Raw genomic sequence first — 19,712 nt, forward strand, 5'->3', positions numbered from 1 at the left:
CATGGCCAATGTATCCATTTCTTACATTTATGTTCATCATTAATCCCTTACTTAAACATGAGACCTTCAAAATCATTTCGTATAGTTAAATGAGAAAATTTATACTACCTCCGTCTCTTAAAAATAAAAAAATATTTCCATTTTGGGCCAGTCTCTTTAGTTTCTATTTTAGGAAGTGGACTCCACAATCCACTAATTCTATTTTTTTTTCTTTTTTTTCTCTTACTTTATCAATTCTTATCTTATTTGACTAATTATGCATTAAAATTCGTATCGTTTCAAATGTTTCTATTTTTTAAAAATGAAGGTAGTAAGTTAGTGTAGTAATTCGAATTAGACTATTAGACTAAAATCCACGGTCATTTATTTATTTATTAGTATTTTGGATCCAATTCAGTGATGTTTGTTTGGCATGAATTTGGCCTAATTTGATTGTTGATTTTTAAAATTTTGTGTTTGTTTTCTTATATAAGAAAGTGAGTAATCAGAATCTCAAAACAAATAGGTAAATGTTACTTTACATGATTTTTATTCCATAATTTTTCTTTATTATTTTCAAGAGTAAATGTCAATTTTGGATCTAAATATATGGCCGATATACGAATTTGGTCTAAAACATTCACTTTTTGAAAAAAGGTTCATAACAAATGAAATTCTTGTCAATCCGGTCCTTTTTTGATGGTCCCGTCAATTTTCGAGGATCAACTTTTAATTAGTGTTTTGTTGACCGGATTAGCCACTTTTTTTTACTATAGCTAATTTTTTATTTTTTTAAAAATTTCTGAAATATTTGTACAATAGAAAACCCTTAAATAAAAACATGAGAAAAATGAATCAAAATCATTTTTTTAATTCTCCCTCTCTCTCATTTCTTCTTTCCCACGCCACAAAGAACCTAATTTTCTTTGTCTGCAACTTGATCCAAACCCGTCGAATATGGAGAGGTTGCACTGTTGCAGGAGTTCCAGCGACAGCGGTGGCCCATAGACGAGATGAAGCCATCACCGTCAACCTCAGTTTCCGTTTCCGATGAAGCAATTGAATTTCGATTTTGAATTTTGAATGTAAGCCTCTGAATCTATGTTTTTGAATTCCGACAATGTTGAAATGCATATTAAGGTTTTGAAGCTGGATTTGAAACATCCACATAGCATTATGGATTACAATGTCGTCGAAGATGAAGCAGAAAAATAGATCAAAATACCGTCAAACTAGTCATTATCAATATCAAATACGTCCTGAACATTTGCAATATGTAGATGACTAATAATCCGAGATTAAGCCTAATTGGGTCAAAATTTTGCTAATCGACGGTTGACCGTAAAAAATTAACGAAACCGTTAAAAATGGACCGGATCGACATGAATTTCATTTGTTATAGACTTGTTTTTTAAAAAATGAATGTTTTGGACCAAATTTGTATATCGGCCATATATTTAGGACCAAAATTGATCTTTACTATATTTTCAATTTCAAGATTCTTACATATTTACTTATTTAGCATTTTTTTCAATTATTATTATTATTATTATTATTATTATTATTATTATTATTATTATTATTATTATTATTATTATTATTATTTCTTCCTAGTTGTGGAGAGAGGTTGATAAGAGTGGGTTGGGTTGGGGGCTTACGATTCCTCCGTTGAAGACGTAGAAAGAGTTAGACCCGTGGTTTCTGAAAGATGGAAGGGAGAATGATTGTATTTAAAAAAAGGAAAAATGAGTTTATTTTAATAAAATAATATCTTTTAAGTTGTTGATTTTCTGTCAGCCACAATAGTCACCTCGATTTTCCTGAAACCGGAGGCTCTGGGCTCAATTTGATAATAAGGTTAAAATTCATGATTTTTTCTATCAATATTTAACGTTGGATATACTGAACCCTGATCAGAACTCATGATATAAAAAATAATTTACCTTCTAATTTAATGCTTTTATAAAATGAATTATTTGAAAATCACACATTATTGCTATAGGATGGATCAATGAACACTTGAAATTTAATGTAGTTAAATTAGAAAACTATCAAATTAATGTTGTAATTTAAGAGAGTTCAGGGTTACTTGCTTATTTTGTACTCCATCCAACTTTTAATGATTCTATATTGTGGATCGATACAATTTGATGATTCAAATTTCAAAATTTATGATTCAGAACCAAAAACACGATTTAAAAGAAAAACTTTTGATAGGCTACATTATTATAATAATAAATTATTATTATTATTATTATTATTATTATTATTATTATTATAAGGTGACAATGACACATACTGGTATGCAATCAATTTACAGCAACACTGGAAGCCGACACAATCTTTGGAAAAGTAAAAGTCTTTAATAAAGCTTGATTACCTAACCTTTGTTTTTTGATAAAGGAATTGTGAATAATAGCGAAAGGGCAAAACCATATTTTAAGGAAAAAGTCCAATTACATGATTGTCCAAAAAATAAAATGAAGGGTGCAGACATGTAAAGTGAAGAGTAATTGGGCCAACAACTTTGTTTTATGCATAGCATAACATAACATTCCGAAAGCAGTTCACGTGACTGTACCTAGAGACAACCTTAATGCCACGTCAGGCGACAGTGTCTACCTGACAAAAAACTTGGTCTACCGAATTTACCCCTGGATATATGACTTTATCGGTTATGGATTGGTGGGCATTTATGACTGCTTGCCAAGCATCCACTCTCTAGTACGCTCCATTATTTAGTACTTGCAATTATATAGTATATTTTTATTATTATAATTAAATTTATTTATGGATGTCAAATAAATGAAAATATAATTTCATTAAAAAATTAAATATTACTAGTATATAATTAAAATATAAGTAAATAATTAAAATAAATCTTTGTACAATTCTATTAATTTCCAAATTCTCTTTGAGATTATGCAAAAATTGACGATAAAATTCCTTTGCATCCTTGTTTTGTAAGACGTATCTTTGCATAAAAGTTTTTTATACAAACTTCATAATGCATTATTCTTCGATTTCTCATTTCCTTCATCATTAGTAGGCGTATTCCTCTTTCTTTCTGCTTATGGTTGGCGTATTCCTCTTTCTCTTGCACTTCGCCAAAGTTGGTCGCATCAAAGACTTTTACTCAATTGTGCATCAGTGCTCCCACTCGTGGCATTGCTCGAAACGAGGTCAACCTCAATGCTTGCCATGAACTTGTCGTCATAGGTCTTTGGTCTCTTATATCTAGCCGATCCTTTGTTGTTTGGCTAATTTCATATGACACATCTTCTCCCACTTCTTGAAATGTTTCTTATTCTCTTCCACATAGATATCTGGTGCATATTTCATAATAGTAGGTTCATTTGCATGCTCCTTAATTGGGACTCGACATTGTTGCATAGGCTCAGAAAACTTTGGATTCTCATATAACTCATTCAAAATGAGCATGATTTGCAGGTAGAGCATCTAATGGGCATATCGTGTTGTAGTACCACTCCGTAATTTTCTATTTTCTTCCAAAAGCTGAAGCATTTTGGGAGTTGACTGTATCATCAGAGATATACATGTGCACTTCGAACAACGCTTAAGTTTAGAGCATCTCCAGTGAGCGGATGTCCCACTCGGACATCCACTAGGACATCCCGAAAACACCTCCCGCCACGTCACTAGGACTTCTCATCCCACTGCCACGTCACTAGGACATCCCCTTCACAATCCGCCCTTCCCATCGCCCTTCCCACTAGGACTTCCCGCAATAAAAAAAATCACAAATTCACAAATAAAACAATTTATGTTTACGGAAATAAAATTTCAACACGAATACGAACGAGAAAAATTAATAACTTCATTTAAAAAAAATATACATGATTTGAAAAAAAAATTACATAGTAATTACATAGAGTTTAAAAAAAATTATAAAAAATTTAAAAATCGGACGTCCGACCTGGACGTCCGACCCACGCCACAATGGCGGACGTCCGCCCGCCCTTCGCACCTACGTCCGAGGACACCCGACGTCCTCACGGGACGTCTGTATCCGACCTCCCCTGCCACAATGGCGGACGTCCCGGTCGCCCGTCGAGCACGTCCGACCAGACGTCCGCCATTGGAGATGCTCTTAGTCAGCAGTATAGAAAACTCGGACATCACGGGTGGAAATATTTACTTTATCTGCAGTCAAATGATTTCTTAATTGTCATATCGTCTGCAGCTTAGTCAGTCGAAAACTCGGATATTACAGGTGGAAATGTTTACTTTACTGGGAGATGGATGCAGTAAAATAATATATTGATTGTCATTATATTTTTTGTGCCCATGAAAAATAGTCTCATTTGTGGATGATACAAGTTTTAATGAAAAAAATGGTAAAATATGAGAGAAGGAAGAAAAAAAAAGAGAGATAAGAGAAAAAGTAAAAGAGAGAATGAGAAAAGGTGAATAAAATATGAGAGAACAATTCTAATTTTAAAATGAGACTATTTTTCGTTGACACCTCAAAATGATAAAATAAGACTATTTTTCATGAACAAAAAGAATAAAATAAATATGAACAAAGTTACTTATTAATCATAGTTATGAATGAATCGGACTTCGAATTTTAAAAATTCATAACTCCCTCCGTCCCAACTAAGTAGAGTTTATTCCTTTTTGGAATATCCAATTAAGTTGAGTTGTTTTGTTTTTTGACAAAAAATAAAACATCTGATCACTGCTACTTTATTTCATCATTTGTTTTACTCACTTTTTATCTCTCCTATATTATTTATCTCTCAAATTTGTTAACATAATTTCTTAATCTCAGTATCCAAAAATTTTGACTCAATTTAATTAATACGAAAAAAATACTTTATTCTATCGTCTACTCTACTTTTTATATTTTATCTTTTCTACTATTTTATTCCTCTATTCTATTTCCCAACCCAATATTTTACTAATAATTTGGCCTCCAAGCCTCCAATTTAAATTAAACACAATATTTTACTAATAATTTGGCCACAGATTTAAATAAGCACACAGGCGACTGATGGTTGGTGGTAGATGGTGATCTTATCTAGGGGTGGGAAATTATACCGAAATACCGTAATACCGGACTTACCGTACCGGAAAAATACAGAAAATACCGAATTTTCGGTATACCGCAGTTTCCGGTACGGTATGATACCGTACCGCAGTGTTTCGGTATGGTAACGGTATCAATTTTTCTATACCGCGGTATACCGCGGTATACCGAATCCACGGTATACCGAAACTTCGGTATATACCAATCCACGGTATACCGGTATACCGATAGATTATTATATATATATTAAAAAAAAATTAATACATCAATTAATACAATAAAATTAAACATTCAAATGATAATTTATTCAAATAAATTCAAAATTAACCTGAATTATTTTTTTATCAACTCATCCTATTAAATATAATAAACACAATAGCACATAACACCGAAAGAAGATTGGAAATACGATATCGGGAATATGTTTCAACAGAGCACATTTGAAAGAATTTGTATTAACTCACACCATTTAGTATATGATTCTTTGTGTAATGTCATATTCCAAATATACAGAGTAATTAAAAATTTTGTTTTATTCTTCGTCCCACTTCATAAAATGTCAATTAAAAATATGTGCAGCTGAAAATGAATCAAATCGTTTGATTAGTGTTTAATTCATTGTATGTTATCTTATTTTATATACTACTTAAATTGAAGGATGAATAAATATGATACTGATCAGTCATTCTTAATTCTTAAAGAGAAATAAATGTCCAATTTAAATTACTAACTAGTGTCACGCCCGTGTGATTCACAGGTCATTTTAATTTCTTCATATTTATTTCATTTTGTGAAATAAAAGTTGTGAAATGATAAACAAAAGAATATTCGACATCCTCTTACTTTGGATTATACTTTTTCAATCACATTAACCCCACATAGACACAAGAGTGTGTTTAAATGCTACCTTTTCTTAAAAATGTCAATACGATCACATTAAAATTTCAACACATATTTGTGTTGACATTTTAGTAAACTGTCTTGACATTTAAATATCAGACTTAAAATTAAAAAGCATTTTAAATATGTGAAAATATGAATTAACCGTTGAGTTATAACTGTAGGAGCAAGTTTACGTTGCAATAATTTAATATTGCACTGGTGAGACACTTTCTAGTCGAGATTCGTTTCATTGCAATATAGCGACCCTATACACTAAAAACCCAAACCTTGAAACCTAAATCCTAAACCCTTAACTTTAAAATATACTCATCATAACCAACAAATGAGCCAAATTTTGATATATGTTGAATTTTAGTATTTTCACATTAAAAAAATATTATTTGCTAGTATTTTAAAAATTTATTCAAATCAAAGGAAGACCGTGCCTTGTTAATATTTTTGAGAATTTGTATGCATGTTTATAATGATAGATTGAAATTAAAGTCTAGGGGGAAAAATTGAATCTTTATTTCATTACATTTGTAAATCTATTTGGAGATTTTATTTATAATACCAATTATTACTACTATTGGTCTAAATAGCCAAAAATAATCAATAAGTACCTTCATTTTATCATTAACCACGATTATGGGATAAAATTCTGAATATATGTAATCAAAATAATCCATAAATATATATTAAAAGACACTTAAAGATCAACATCATCGGCAACAACAAATATGATATGATACTTGATAACATGCTAACCAAAATATAAAATTGAATAGAGTGATGGACGAATTACCGATAGCAAAAAATAATGAACAATCGAGAAACCAATTAGTAAATGAACAAATCAAGAAACCAATTATTTTTCGGTATACCGTTACTGTTACCATACCGTAATAACGGTATGGTAACAGTATCAAAAAATATCATACCGAATTTCCGGTATACCGAAAATTCGGTATGGTATCGGTATTGAATTTTGTCATACCGTACTTTCCGGTACGGTATGCGGTATGGTATACCGTACCGACCCCCCTAATCTTATCAATTATGAATTATCATTACCCAGCACATTGATGATGACACTTCAATTCAGGAAAATAAAAATAGGGAAAAAAACACAAGTGAAATCAGATGAGTCAACTGACGAGGCGGTTTTGCAGTGCAGTCACGATATCCCGCCTCCACTCAAACTCAACACGACGCCGTTCTGCTTTCATTTCTCTCTCTCTCTCTATCTACTCCTCTTTACCCCGCTGCTTTCTCTCTCTAATATCTCACTGCTTTCTCTCTCGATAAAAGTTCCGCAGGTTTTACTCTCCCTCTGGCTCTCCCTCTCTGCGTTCTGTACGCCGCACGTGTGAGTGTGCGATGTGCGATTTCCTTTAATCTTGTGCTGTTTGTTCTGGTTTACTTGTGCTTTATATCGCTGATAGCTTGGCTGATGTAGTTTATTTCTCGATCTGAAGGTTTTATACTCGAATCGCATTTGTTGGAGATTTGAAGAACTTCGTAAATAAGGGTTTCTGTGGAATTAGAGAGATCTGTTTTTCGGTGGCTGAATTGACGATTCGAAGGGTTTCTTTTGCTGGGGCGAATTGACGATTTAGGGAAATGATATAAACTTGTGGAACATGAGTTGGGGGTTTTGATGGATGCTGTTAATCTGGTGAAGAATTGTAATTGAAGGGTTTGATGCTTGAAATTGGGGAATCGCATGGTATAAAAATTGGGGAAAATGCAAGGCACCGTATCTTATTATGCATGGGAGGTTTCAGCTTGACGAGGATAGCTCAAGGAGTTTAAAGAGTAGTAGCAGTCAGCACATGCGGTCAGTCCCTCCATTGGCGACCACCGACAACTCTTTGGGTGATAATCATTCTGCTATTTCTTCTTCTATCACAATCTCCACCACTGGCGATTCGTTCTTCAAGGTATTGATTTGGTGGGTTTTTTTATTACCTCTGTTTGCTGCACTCAGTATGAGAAAATGTTTGTCTGTGATGAGAAATGTTTTCTGTTTAAAAGTGCTTTTGCCAGCATGGTTCTTTCAGTTCTTAATGTTACCTTTTGAAATGTGATGCATACATTTGCCTGACTAATGGGCTGGTTTATCCGGATGAGGAAGCTGAAATTACATAGATATTGGGACAACAAATTTGATACCTGATGCACTATTGTATCCAAGTGGTCGTCACTATTGCCACTTTATTATTTGAAACCTTGTGGACGGTCTCCGTATTGTGGCTGGTGTACTTTACTTGTCATTTTCTCCCTCAGAAGGGATTATGCTAGGTGCATAACATTTTAAAATTTTTTGGTGCAAGGAGTATTTTTATCAATCCATTAGATCACCTATTGATATTTGTAGATTAATAGCACATTTATTTTATCATAGTGCTCTATTGTATTATTATCTGGCACTCATTGGTATCTTGTAAGCATGAAAATTGCATCCCATTTATTGGCAAGAGTTTATGAGATGACATTAGGATTTATAAATATAATTTGCAATTGCTGAAAAGTAGCACACCTTGATGAGCGCAATGTAAAGTTAGTAAGTTGTCTTTCTTTTTCTATTTCTTTGTACTATACAATCGTTTTTTTTAAACAAAATGATAGCATGGTGTTGGGATTCAATACGCACAAGACTTTCACACACTCAGGTGAATCACACACACACTCACAGTTGTATGATAACTCACAATGCAGAAGAACACACACTCACACTTAGAGTATCGAAGATGGTAATCTTGGAGAGAAAACTTGAAAACTCTTTATTGATTTTTCACTACTAACTACGTACATGGTTTTGAGCTATTTAAAGCTCTACAATCAAGTAGCAACTGCTACTAACTAACTACAAGAAGAATCAAGAAAGCAAGAAGAATAACTGTTACATCTCGGCTAACTAACTGCTGCACCAACGGCTAGTTTCTCTAGGCCGAACTTCCTTCTCGGTTCAAGACCGAACTGTTGCTTCTTCTTTTTCGGCTCAAGACGAACTCTATTCTTTTCGGCTCACAACCGAGCACTCTCTTCGGCTCACAACCGAGCTCCCTTCTCGGTTCACAAACCGAACTCCTTTCTCGGTACACAAACCGAACTCCTTTGCTTCTCGGCTCAAGACCAACTGTCTTCTCGGCTCAAAGCCGAACTCAAAGCCGAGCTCAAAGCCGAGCTTCCTTCTTCTTCTGCTAGTTCCAAGCTAGTTCCAGCTCGGTAAGCCGAGCTTACCGAACTCCTTTCTGGCCGAGCTTCTTCCAACTGAAATGAGCACTCCATTATTACAATTCTCCACCTGAGGGCTCATCTCAGTTCTCGCACAAACATTGATCAACTTCTTGCAATGATCAAACTTGTCTCTACTTAGAGATTTAGTTAGCATATCTGCCGGATTGTGCAAGGTGTTAATCTTAACCACCTTCACCCTTCCCCTTTCAATCTCATCTCTAATAAAGTGCAATTTTATGTCTATATGCTTGCTCCTTTCATTTCCATCTGTAGTCAGTCTGGATTTATCCACCAAAATCCATGTTTTGTTCTTGAGTAAAGATTCCATTTCCTCATTCATGGCTTCAATCCACCTTTCTCTGTCTTTACTCTTCATGGCTTCTTTATATGTGAGAGGATCTGCAATATCAATGCCCTCAGCAGCACAAAGTGCATAGTAGACCACATCAGAAAACCTTTCAGGTGGTCTTGTATTTCTTCTGCCTCTATCTCTTGCTATCTGGTACTCTCTGGCAGAATCTGCTGTAGGCTCATCAATTTTTCTACCTCGAGCTAGAGCACCATCATCCTCTGGTTCAGACTCACTTTCTGAGTCAGAGGCTCCACCTGCTCCTTGGCAAAGTCCCACTGGCTCCACCTTGAGGAAATCACTCTCAACTTCATTGGAGTCCAGCTTCCTTTTTAAGTATGGCATCTGATCCTCCAAGAACACAACATCCCTACTCACCACCACCTTCTGCCTACCAGGCTCAATGCACCAGAGCCTATACCCCTTAACACCCCTCTGATACCCCAGCAATATGCATTTTAGAGCCCTAGCCTCAAGCTTACTTTGCCTAGCATGAGCATAGGCTGCACACCCAAACACCTTGTATTTTGAGTAGTCACTATGGGCTCCATACCACATGTAATCAGGAGTCTCAGACTTAAGGGCAGTAGATGGACACTTATTTATGAGATAGGCTGCTGTATACACAGCCTCTCCCCAAAATCTGTTGCTCAGACCAGAACTGAGTAACAAGCACCTTACTCTCTCTAGGATAGTCCTATTCATCCTCTCCACAACACCATTTTGCTGGGGGTTACCAGGAACAGTGCGGTGCCTCTTCATACCCTTCTCTTTGCAAAACAGATCAAACTCAGTAGACAAGAATTCCAAGCCATTGTCAGTTCTTAGGCATTTAACACTCCTTCCCTTCTCTAGCTCCACCTCTTTACACCATATCTTGAATTTTGTGAATGTCTCTGATTTTTCTTTCAGTATATACACCCACAGTTTCCTAGTGTAGTCATCAATAATAGCAAGGTAGTATTTCCCACCACCAATTGAGCTTACAGGTGAAGGGCCCCAGAGATCACTATGTATGTAGTCTAATGGGGCTGTAGAAGAGTGAATACCTGTAGGATAGGGTGCCTTCTTTGCTTTTCCAAGTATACACTGCTCACAGGGGTCCATCTTGTTGAAATCTCCAGAGATCAGGCCCTTCTTGATGAGTTCTTTCAAGCTTCCTTCTGCTGGATGGCCCAATCTCTTGTGCCATAGCATTATGGAATCATCTGACACTGCATTGCTTTCTCCATCAACAGCCTTAGCCTTCAGATAATAGAGAATGTGCTCTCTGTCAGCCTCCATCATCACTGCATTCCCAGATTTCACAAGCATCTTTCCCTGACTCATCAATATGGTGAACCCTTTCTCCTCCAGCATTCCCAATGAGATGAGATTTCTTTTCACTTCCGGAATATACCTCACCCCAGTTAGGATCTTTATAGAGCCATCTTGCAAACTTAGCTTCACTTTCCCTATCCCTTTGATCTGACACACATGGTTATTTCCAAGAACTACAGTCCCTGATGCTTCCTGAAGATCATGAAACCAAGATTTGTTGGGGCACATATGGAAGCTGCACCCTGAGTCCATTATCCACCTGTGACTGATCCCATTATCACTTACATTCATGAGTTGAGCAGGGGGATCAGTACTCTCTACACAATCAGAAGTGTTGTGGCCCTCAGAGGCTAGTTTTCTCTTCCAGGCATGGCAGTCCTTCTTCAAGTGCCCTGGTTTCTTGCACCAAAAACATGCTCTGGTTTCCTTCTGAGCATCAGAACTTGAGGGTTTAGAGCCCTCAAACTTTTTCTTGAAGTTCTGCTTTTTGAACTTCTTCACATTCAAGGCCTCTGCAGTTTGAACATTGGAGCTTGCAGAGCTTCTGCTGGTAGTCTTCTGGAGTTCCTTAGCCATCAAGGCCGAGTAGACTTCTGCATAGGTGATAGCCTTATCTCTGCCATAGATAATTGCATCACTCAACTGGTCATACGAGCTAGGCAAGGCATTCAATGTAAGAATGGCCTTGTCTTCATCTGAAATTTTAACATCCACAGAGCCCAGATCATCAATGATCTTATTGAACTCCTCCAACTGCTCTATGATAGATTTTTCACCAGAAAAACTATAGGCATAGAGCCTCTTCTTGAGATACAGCCGGTTAGCCAAAGATTTTGCCAGGTAAACTTCATCTAACCTGTTCAAGATCTCCACCGCAGTCTTGGCTTCTTGAACTTCCCTCAAGACCTTATCTCCAAGGCACAGAATCACTGCAGAATGTGCCTTGAGCTGCATCTCCTCCATCTTTGCCTGAGCTTTATCATCAAGCATTGGAGCCTTTCCTTTCTCTTCTGTATTTGCAAGAACTGCGGCCAAGCCTTGTTGAATCAAGACCGCCTTCATCTTCATCTTCCACAGGCTATAATCATTCTTGCCTGTGAACTTTTCTGCATCAAGCCTTGCTGCCATCTCTGAAACCGTTTGATCCTCTGCAAATCAGCTTCAATATCCCCTTTCCCACAGACGGCGCCACTTGTTGGGATTCAATACGCACAAGACTTTCACACACTCAGGTGAATCACACACACACTCACAGTTGTATGATAACTCACAATGCAGAAGAACACACACTCACACTTAGAGTATCGAAGATGGTAATCTTGGAGAGAAAACTTGAAAACTCTTTATTGATTTTTCACTACTAACTACGTACATGGTTTTGAGCTATTTAAAGCTCTACAATCAAGTAGCAACTGCTACTAACTAACTACAAGAAGAATCAAGAAAGCAAGAAGAATAACTGTTACATCTCGGCTAACTAACTGCTGCACCAACGGCTAGTTTCTCTAGGCCGAACTTCCTTCTCGGTTCAAGACCGAACTGTTGCTTCTTCTTTTTCGGCTCAAGACGAACTCTATTCTTTTCGGCTCACAACCGAGCACTCTCTTCGGCTCACAACCGAGCTCCCTTCTCGGTTCACAAACCGAACTCCTTTCTCGGTACACAAACCGAACTCCTTTGCTTCTCGGCTCAAGACCAACTGTCTTCTCGGCTCAAAGCCGAACTCAAAGCCGAGCTCAAAGCCGAGCTTCCTTCTTCTTCTGCTAGTTCCAAGCTAGTTCCAGCTCGGTAAGCCGAGCTTACCGAACTCCTTTCTGGCCGAGCTTCTTCCAACTGAAATGAGCACTCCATTATTACACATGGAGTTGTCCTCCCTTTCCAAGCAGAGTCTGAACTTATGCCTTCCCATTCGAAGCAGTTTTATGTCATTCTTTATCTCTTTTAGACTAGGATGCTTATCTTTGGTTCAACTGTACCTCTGTCTTTATTTTAATATTCTTTTGCAGGATGGTCGTAAGATTAGTATTGGCGACTGTGCTCTTTTCAAACCACTTAACAATTCTCCACCCTTCATTGGTTTGATCCGTTGGTTGGCATTGGACAAAGAGTATAACCTGCAGCTGGGGGTTAACTGGCTTTATAGATCATCTGAGCTGAATCTTGGAAAAGGGCCTTTACCTGACAGTGTCCCGAACGAGATATTCTATTCCTTTTACAAAGACGAAACTCCGGCTGCATCACTTCTCCATCCTTGTAAAGTTGCTTTTCTTCCTAGAGGTGCAGATCTTCCTTCCGGGAAATCCTGTTTTGTTTGTCGACGTGCCTATGACATTGGGAAGAAGTGTTTATGGTGGCTAACAGATCAAGACTACATTAATGTTAGTTATCATATTTGAATAACTCCTCTATTTCTTATCCTTATATTCATGTTAAATATTAATAGATGTTTGGTAATGTAGGAGCAACAAGAAGAAGTAGATAAGCTTTTACAACACACTAGAAAAGAGATGCATGTGACATTACACCCTAGTGGTCGTTCTCCAAAGCAGGCCACAACTCCCACTTCAACCTCACAACTGAAACCAGCTTCTGATAGTGGTCAAAATAGTGGGACTTCTATACCTTCTCAAAACAAGGGAAAGAAGAGGGAAAGAATTGATCATGGTGCAGGTCCTGTAAAACGAGAACGATCCTCTAGGACTGATGAAGGTGATTCTGGTCAGTGTAAAAAAGAAAGTAATTTAAGATATGAGATTGCACGAATAACAGAAAATGGTGGAGTTGCGGATGTGGAGGGGGTTGAGAAGCTCGTTCAGTTGATGCAATCAGATCGAATGGACAAAAAAATGGACTTGGTTAGTCGTGTCATGTTCGCAAGTGCGATGGCTTCCACTGATAAAGCTGATTGTCTCAGTCGGTTTGTGGAGCTAAGAGGTGTGACTGTAATGGATGAGTGGCTGCAAGATATTCATAAAGGGAAGATTCCCAATGGTAACCTAAAGGATGGTGATAAATCTGCAGAGGAGTTTCTTTTAATTTTACTTCGTGCACTGGATAAACTCCCAATTAGTCTTCATGCCCTTCAATTGTGCAACATAGGCAGATCTGTGAATCATTTAAGATCACATAAAAATACAGAAATTCAGAGAAATGCCCGAACCCTAGTCGACACATGGAAGAAGCGCGTTGAATCTGAAATGATGAGCATTGATACAAAGTCTGCATGGTCTTCCAAATCACGACTTCCAGAAGCTTCTCATGGTGGAAGCATCACTCCTAGTGGGTCTGATGTTGCCATGAAAAGCTCTATCACAACGAACTCTGCTATGAGACCTACTTCTGTGAAGTCTTCACATGGGGAAACTGCAAAGTATGTCTCGTCCCCTGGGCCTGTGAAGCAAACTTCATCTCTTGCATCTGGAAAGGAGAACCAGTCAAGAACTTCTGTCGGGGGTACTGCTGATACCCATCAAAATAGAGAGGACAGGAGTAGTAGTTCGAACCAGTCGCATAATTGTGGTCGATCTTCCTCATCCAAGGAAGATGTAAGGAGTTCTGCTTCTGGTTCGGGGACGGTTAATAAAGTATCATCTAGCACACGTAATCGAAAAATTAGCAGTTCTCCAGGAAGGTCGGCATCTGGAAGCCAGAAAGAAACAAACTCTAAAAAAAATTCTTCTGCACACAAAAGTACTGCTATACAGAAGTTGACTCACTCGGCATTACCTAGTGAAAGGGTTATTGAGGGGCCTATCAATGAAGGAAGTAGTCATAAGCTAATAGTTAAGATACCGAACAGGATAAGAAGCCCCACTCAAGGTGTCAATGGTGGATCTCTTGAAGTTCCTACAGTTATGAGCAGTCGGGCTTCCTCTCCTGTGCTTAAGCACAAGCAGAATGATGATCCTTCAAAGGGAAAGAGTGATTTACATCAACGTAATGCTGTTGCAGACGTGAAGACGAGTCAATCCATTGATCAGAAAGACACTTCGACTGGATCAGAAGGTGCTGGGTCGCCAGCAGTTCCTCCCAATGAAGAGCAAAGCATGACAATTGAAGACTCCAAGAGAACAATTGAGGGCCCTCCCGCAACTTTATCAAAGTTGGTGAAGTCACATTCTTCTTTCAGTCCCATGAATGCTTTAATTGAGAGCTGTGCTAAATATTCCGAAGAAACTTCTTCTCTGTCCCTTGAAGATGATCTTGGAATGAACTTACTTGCTAGTGTGGCTGCTGGTGAGTTATCCAGATCTGATGTAGTTTCTCCTACTAATTCTTCGGAAAGAAGTATGCCTATTGCAGATGAAGTATGCAATGGCGATGTAGAAAAGTTTTCCATTGAAGATTCTGTTGCTTGTGATGGCAAACAACGTGCTGGTTTAGAAGGTAGCTCCTGGTCAAATGATAGGCCACATTTGTCCAAAAATGCATCACCTGAGTTTTCTGGGGACAGTAAGTGTTCACCATCATATTCTTCCAGAGATGTACCAGCTGGAGAAGGCACAAAAGACTCTGGCAATTCGAGTACAGATTTGACAAGCAATGCTGATCTTAAGTTGGAGGCTGAGGAGAAGCCAAATAAAAAGACTGTCACTGTTCCCCTCTCATTGGAGAAGGTGGGAGATAGTGAATCTGCTCAAGGAAATCCTGAGGAAAAGGCCACTGCCAGCAAGGTGATCTCTGATCTTCCAAAATGCAGAAGTGGTGGAACTGATGTCATGGTTACTGAGGAGAAATGCAGTACTGCTCATGTTACTACTAATGAGTGTAAGCCAATGGTTAAAGATGATGGATTGGATCCTTTGATTCAAGGTGACCGCATCAAGTTTGAGAATGAAGGATTGAGCAAGTGCAATTTCCAGCAGAAAGTAACAGTGGAAAGTCTGCCTGGAGATAGTAATGAAAAGCTGTACCAAATTGGATGGGGCCATAAATCAGTTTCTGAACCTGGTGACACAGTAAAGGTCAGAGAACCAGAAGACATGGATGCTAAGAGTTGCAGGAGCAAATCTGAACAGCTGAACTATGATGAGGATGTTGATATGAATGCAGGCAGGGGGAGTCATAGTGCTGCTGTTGCCTGTTCGATATCACATGATTTGGACAATAATGTTGAAGAGGCCAATGTAGAAAACCAGGTGACTGTGGAACAAATTTCTCCTCAGAGAAAGTCTCCTATTTCTGTGGGCTTTGAAAGCCAGAAAGAAGTTGAGTTAGCTCAGTCTGGGTCTGCTACCACACAGCAAGATGAGACGGACAATTTTGCTTCCACTGGTGATGGCGCTGCTTCTTTTACTGCTGAAGGAGAAGCAGTTCCAGGTGCAAAAATGAAGTTTGACTTAAACGAATTTAGTGCTGAGGATGTGAAATGCAGGGATTCTCTCAATAAATCATCACCTACTTCGTCAACTGATCATATTAACCCTATAATTGATGGAAACTCCCCATCTGTTACTATGGCAGCTGCTGCAAAAGGTCCATTTGTTCCCCCAGATAACGTGTTGAAAAGTAAAGTGGATCTTGGCTGGAAGGGATCTGCTGCTACTAGTGCATTTCGACCTGCTAAACCCAAAAGATGTCTTGAAATGCCGTTGGGTCTATCTACTGTGTCTTGCTCTGATTCCTTAACCAGCAAGCATGGCCGTATTTCACTGGATTTTGATCTGAATGTACCGGATGACAGAGTTCTCGAAGAAATGGCTTCTAGTGGTTCTGCTTTGGCTGTTGGCTCAACAACTGAGTCAGCAAACAATTGGGCTCATGAGGCATCAGATTCTTTGCCTGTTCGTGGTTCTTGCAGTCTGGGTTTTGATTTGAACAGAGTTGATGAAACGGATGATATTGGGATCTGCTCCACTAGCAGCACACGTGATGGGAAGCCTTCTATGTTGCATGAAAAACCAATAGGTGGTTTTCATGTTCAGAGGGATTTTGATCTCAACAATGGACCAGTGGCTGATGATGCTGGCGTGGACCAGTTCATGGGTAATGAACTAGTCAATGGTAGTATAACATCGCAGCTGCCTTCTGCAGGCGGTAGAGTGAACGGTCCAGTGCTGAGCAGTTTCTCATCATGGTTTCCTTCAGGTGGTACTTACTCTACAGTAACAGTCCCATCAATATTACCTGAACGACTGGAACAGCCCTTTCCAATGTTTCCACCTGGTGCACCCCAGCGAATATATGGCTCCGCAGGTGTCAACCCATTTCATACTGATATGTACCGTGGATCAGTGTTGTCATCATCGCATACAGTGCCTTTCGGGACTAATTCTTTCCAGTACCCAGTCTTCCCCTTTGGAACTTCTTATCCTCTCCCTTCAAGTACTTTTTCAGTCGGAGCAACATCATATGCTGATTCTTCTTCTGGTGCAAGGCTTTTTGCTCCTCCAGTAAATACACAATATCTGGGTCCCATTGGCTCTTTTGCATCCCAATATCAAAGGCCATATATGGTCAGCCTTCCTGACATTAGCAATAATGGTGGGCTGGAGAGCAACAGAAAGTGGGGTAGACAGGGTCTTGACCTTAATGCAGGTCCTGGGGTCATAGAAACTGAAGTCAGGAATGAAATATTGCCTTTATCATCTGGTCAACATTCTGTTGCCAGTTCACAGGCACTGCAGGAAGAGCAGGCCGGGATGTTCTGTGTCTCGAGTAGTATTTTGAAGAGGAAGGAGCCTGAAGGGAGCTGGGATGAAACCTTCAGAAATAGGCAGCCCTCTTGGCAGTAGATTGTAACATGGAATATACCAGTTGCCAAAATGCTGTAAGTTTTTCTTAGTGCAGTGCGTAATAAATAATAGCTGGTGTTTGGGAGAAACTAACTTTAATTTTTGTATGATATTAATGTTTATTTTTTCAGCAACACCTTTTTCAGTTTATAATAGTTGAGATGGAAGTTGATCTTCATGCTTTTGACTTGATTTATCTACCGAAGGCAAGGTGTTTTTCAATTTTTGTTTTGGAGGATACATTGTCTCTGGAGTATAAGTCTTATCTTTGAGCACAACAACATGTTTGTATTGTCAGGATTCAGTTGCCTGGGGTCAAAATCACTTTATGACATAGAACCCCTGAAGCAATGTGACATAATCCTCTCTGATTGAATTGTTAAGCACTTCTCATGGAGCATGTAACACCCTACAATTTTACTAATTTTTTTCACGTGACTCTAATCCTGGTTAAGCTATAAGTGAAACTCTCAAGCATTTGAGTTTTTTGTTATACTCTAATTCAACATGGAATTTCATTACCATAAAGCTATGTTGTTGTATGTGGGCTACACCTATTTTGGGGTCATCAGATCATACTACATATGCATAGTCAAGGAATTTATATTTCTACTGAACTATGATTGGATCCTATGTATTATTTTTCTTGTTTTGGCATATATGAAGCTACAATATTGGAAACAACTTGATATTCAGATTTATTATCTACTAGATGTCAGTGTTATCAATCTTGTATGGCGGCTTATGGCGGTTCGCTTAAAAACCGCCACAGGGATATGGCGTATTAGTATGGCGGATATGGCGGTCAATAATTAAATAAATAAAATAATACTTATTATTTATACATAATTCAAAAATTTGAAAATAACAAAAATATAACATCTAAAACTCTTAAAACAATATATAAAGCATAAAATACAGCTCTAACATCTATGTTTCTTGCATAATGCCCCATTCTTAAATGCAGTACACACACAATGTTGTCAAATGGTGGATATGGCGGTGCTATGGCATTTCCACCATAGAACGCCATGCCATAGCGCTATGGCGCCGCCATATCCGCTATTTGATAACATTGCTAGATGTATCGGTGGTTTATCTTATGGCCTCATATGTACCCATGTGAATTGTGGATGGACCATGTGGGTGTTCAGCATTGTCACATCACATGAGGTACTGATTTTCATCATCTACCATTGAATTTGTGGGTAAGTTTATTTTGAAATCTTGTTAGCATTTAGAGGTTTTGAAAGGCGTAATTGTGAGGTAAAGATTTTAATTCTAGGGATGTATGGCTTCTATTTATTGAAAAAGGTTTACTAAAAGTGGATAGGAATACTCTTTCCTATTCAAACTACATTCCAATTGCTGGCAATGATTTTTCTACTTGTTTAATGCATTAGAAATCTTGCAAATTTGTGATTTCTGAGGCATTAGGTAGTGTAGACTATAGGGGAAAGAATCAGTTGAAATTTCGCATTCATGTTTTTATTTTTGTAAGCTCTCTTATGATTTCTCAAATAGTGATTTTATGTCTGTCATGGTGTCATGTAGCGTAGGCTGTTGTAATTCTTTTTACTGGTGAAATATTCCACTGCCATTTCCTGTGTACAATCAATACTGATGTAGACCTTATTTATACTGCTCTAATTTGTGCAACTGTAGTTGTGTGGGACTAGTGATCTCTCTTTAGTGGTTAGTTAACTTGTTCATTTGATTTAATTGATATTTGACCCAATTAAACATCATGTGGTGGTTACTTTTAGAATAGATTGATGACTTGAGTAGATTTCACCTGTTCATAATCGCCTGCACCCCCACAATCCCCTCACCCGCTTGGTAGGTTTATGCTGCAGAGTTTCATGGTTTTTTGCTTTTGTTTATTCCACTTGTATATATTGTTGCTGCTGAAAGCAGTAATTTCACAGCCTAGTTATGGAAGGTTGATATTGAGTAATGAGTAAACATCCTCACTATTCTGAGGCAGCTGGTTTTGGACTAATAGAATGGATTCCGACCCTCCTGAGAAAATGAGCCTTGGTCATGCTCTGTTAGCATTTTTGGCCCGACTTTTTTTTCATGTTTATAACCCATACATATGCTGTGTTAGACCTTGGCATAGTTTTGACATGAAAAAGCTTATGTTCTTGCT

At 38.0% G+C, this 19,712-nt stretch overlaps 1 protein-coding gene across 3 annotated transcripts; it reads left to right on the plus strand.

The window, feature by feature from the left end:
* Positions 1-7,052: 7,052 nt before the first annotated feature.
* LOC121807143 lies at positions 7,053-17,738 on the plus strand. Of its 3 annotated transcripts, none has more exons than XM_042207339.1 (4): positions 7,053-7,296; positions 7,393-7,857; positions 12,833-13,204; positions 13,286-17,738. In XM_042207339.1, the coding sequence occupies exons 2-4, from the start codon at positions 7,684-7,686 to the stop codon at positions 17,558-17,560; spliced, it is 4,821 nt and encodes a 1,606-aa protein (XP_042063273.1). In that variant the 5' UTR covers positions 7,053-7,296; positions 7,393-7,683; the 3' UTR covers positions 17,561-17,738. The 3 variants fall into 3 exon arrangements, with proteins under 3 accessions (XP_042063273.1, XP_042063274.1, XP_042063275.1); XM_042207340.1 differs by having other exon boundaries at positions 7,053-7,283; XM_042207341.1 differs by having other exon boundaries at positions 7,053-7,233.
* Positions 17,739-19,712: the final 1,974 nt, after the last annotated feature.

Source organism: Salvia splendens, chromosome 6 (assembly GCF_004379255.2).
Source record: "Salvia splendens isolate huo1 chromosome 6, SspV2, whole genome shotgun sequence".
Classification (NCBI taxonomy): domain Eukaryota; kingdom Viridiplantae; phylum Streptophyta; class Magnoliopsida; order Lamiales; family Lamiaceae; genus Salvia; species Salvia splendens.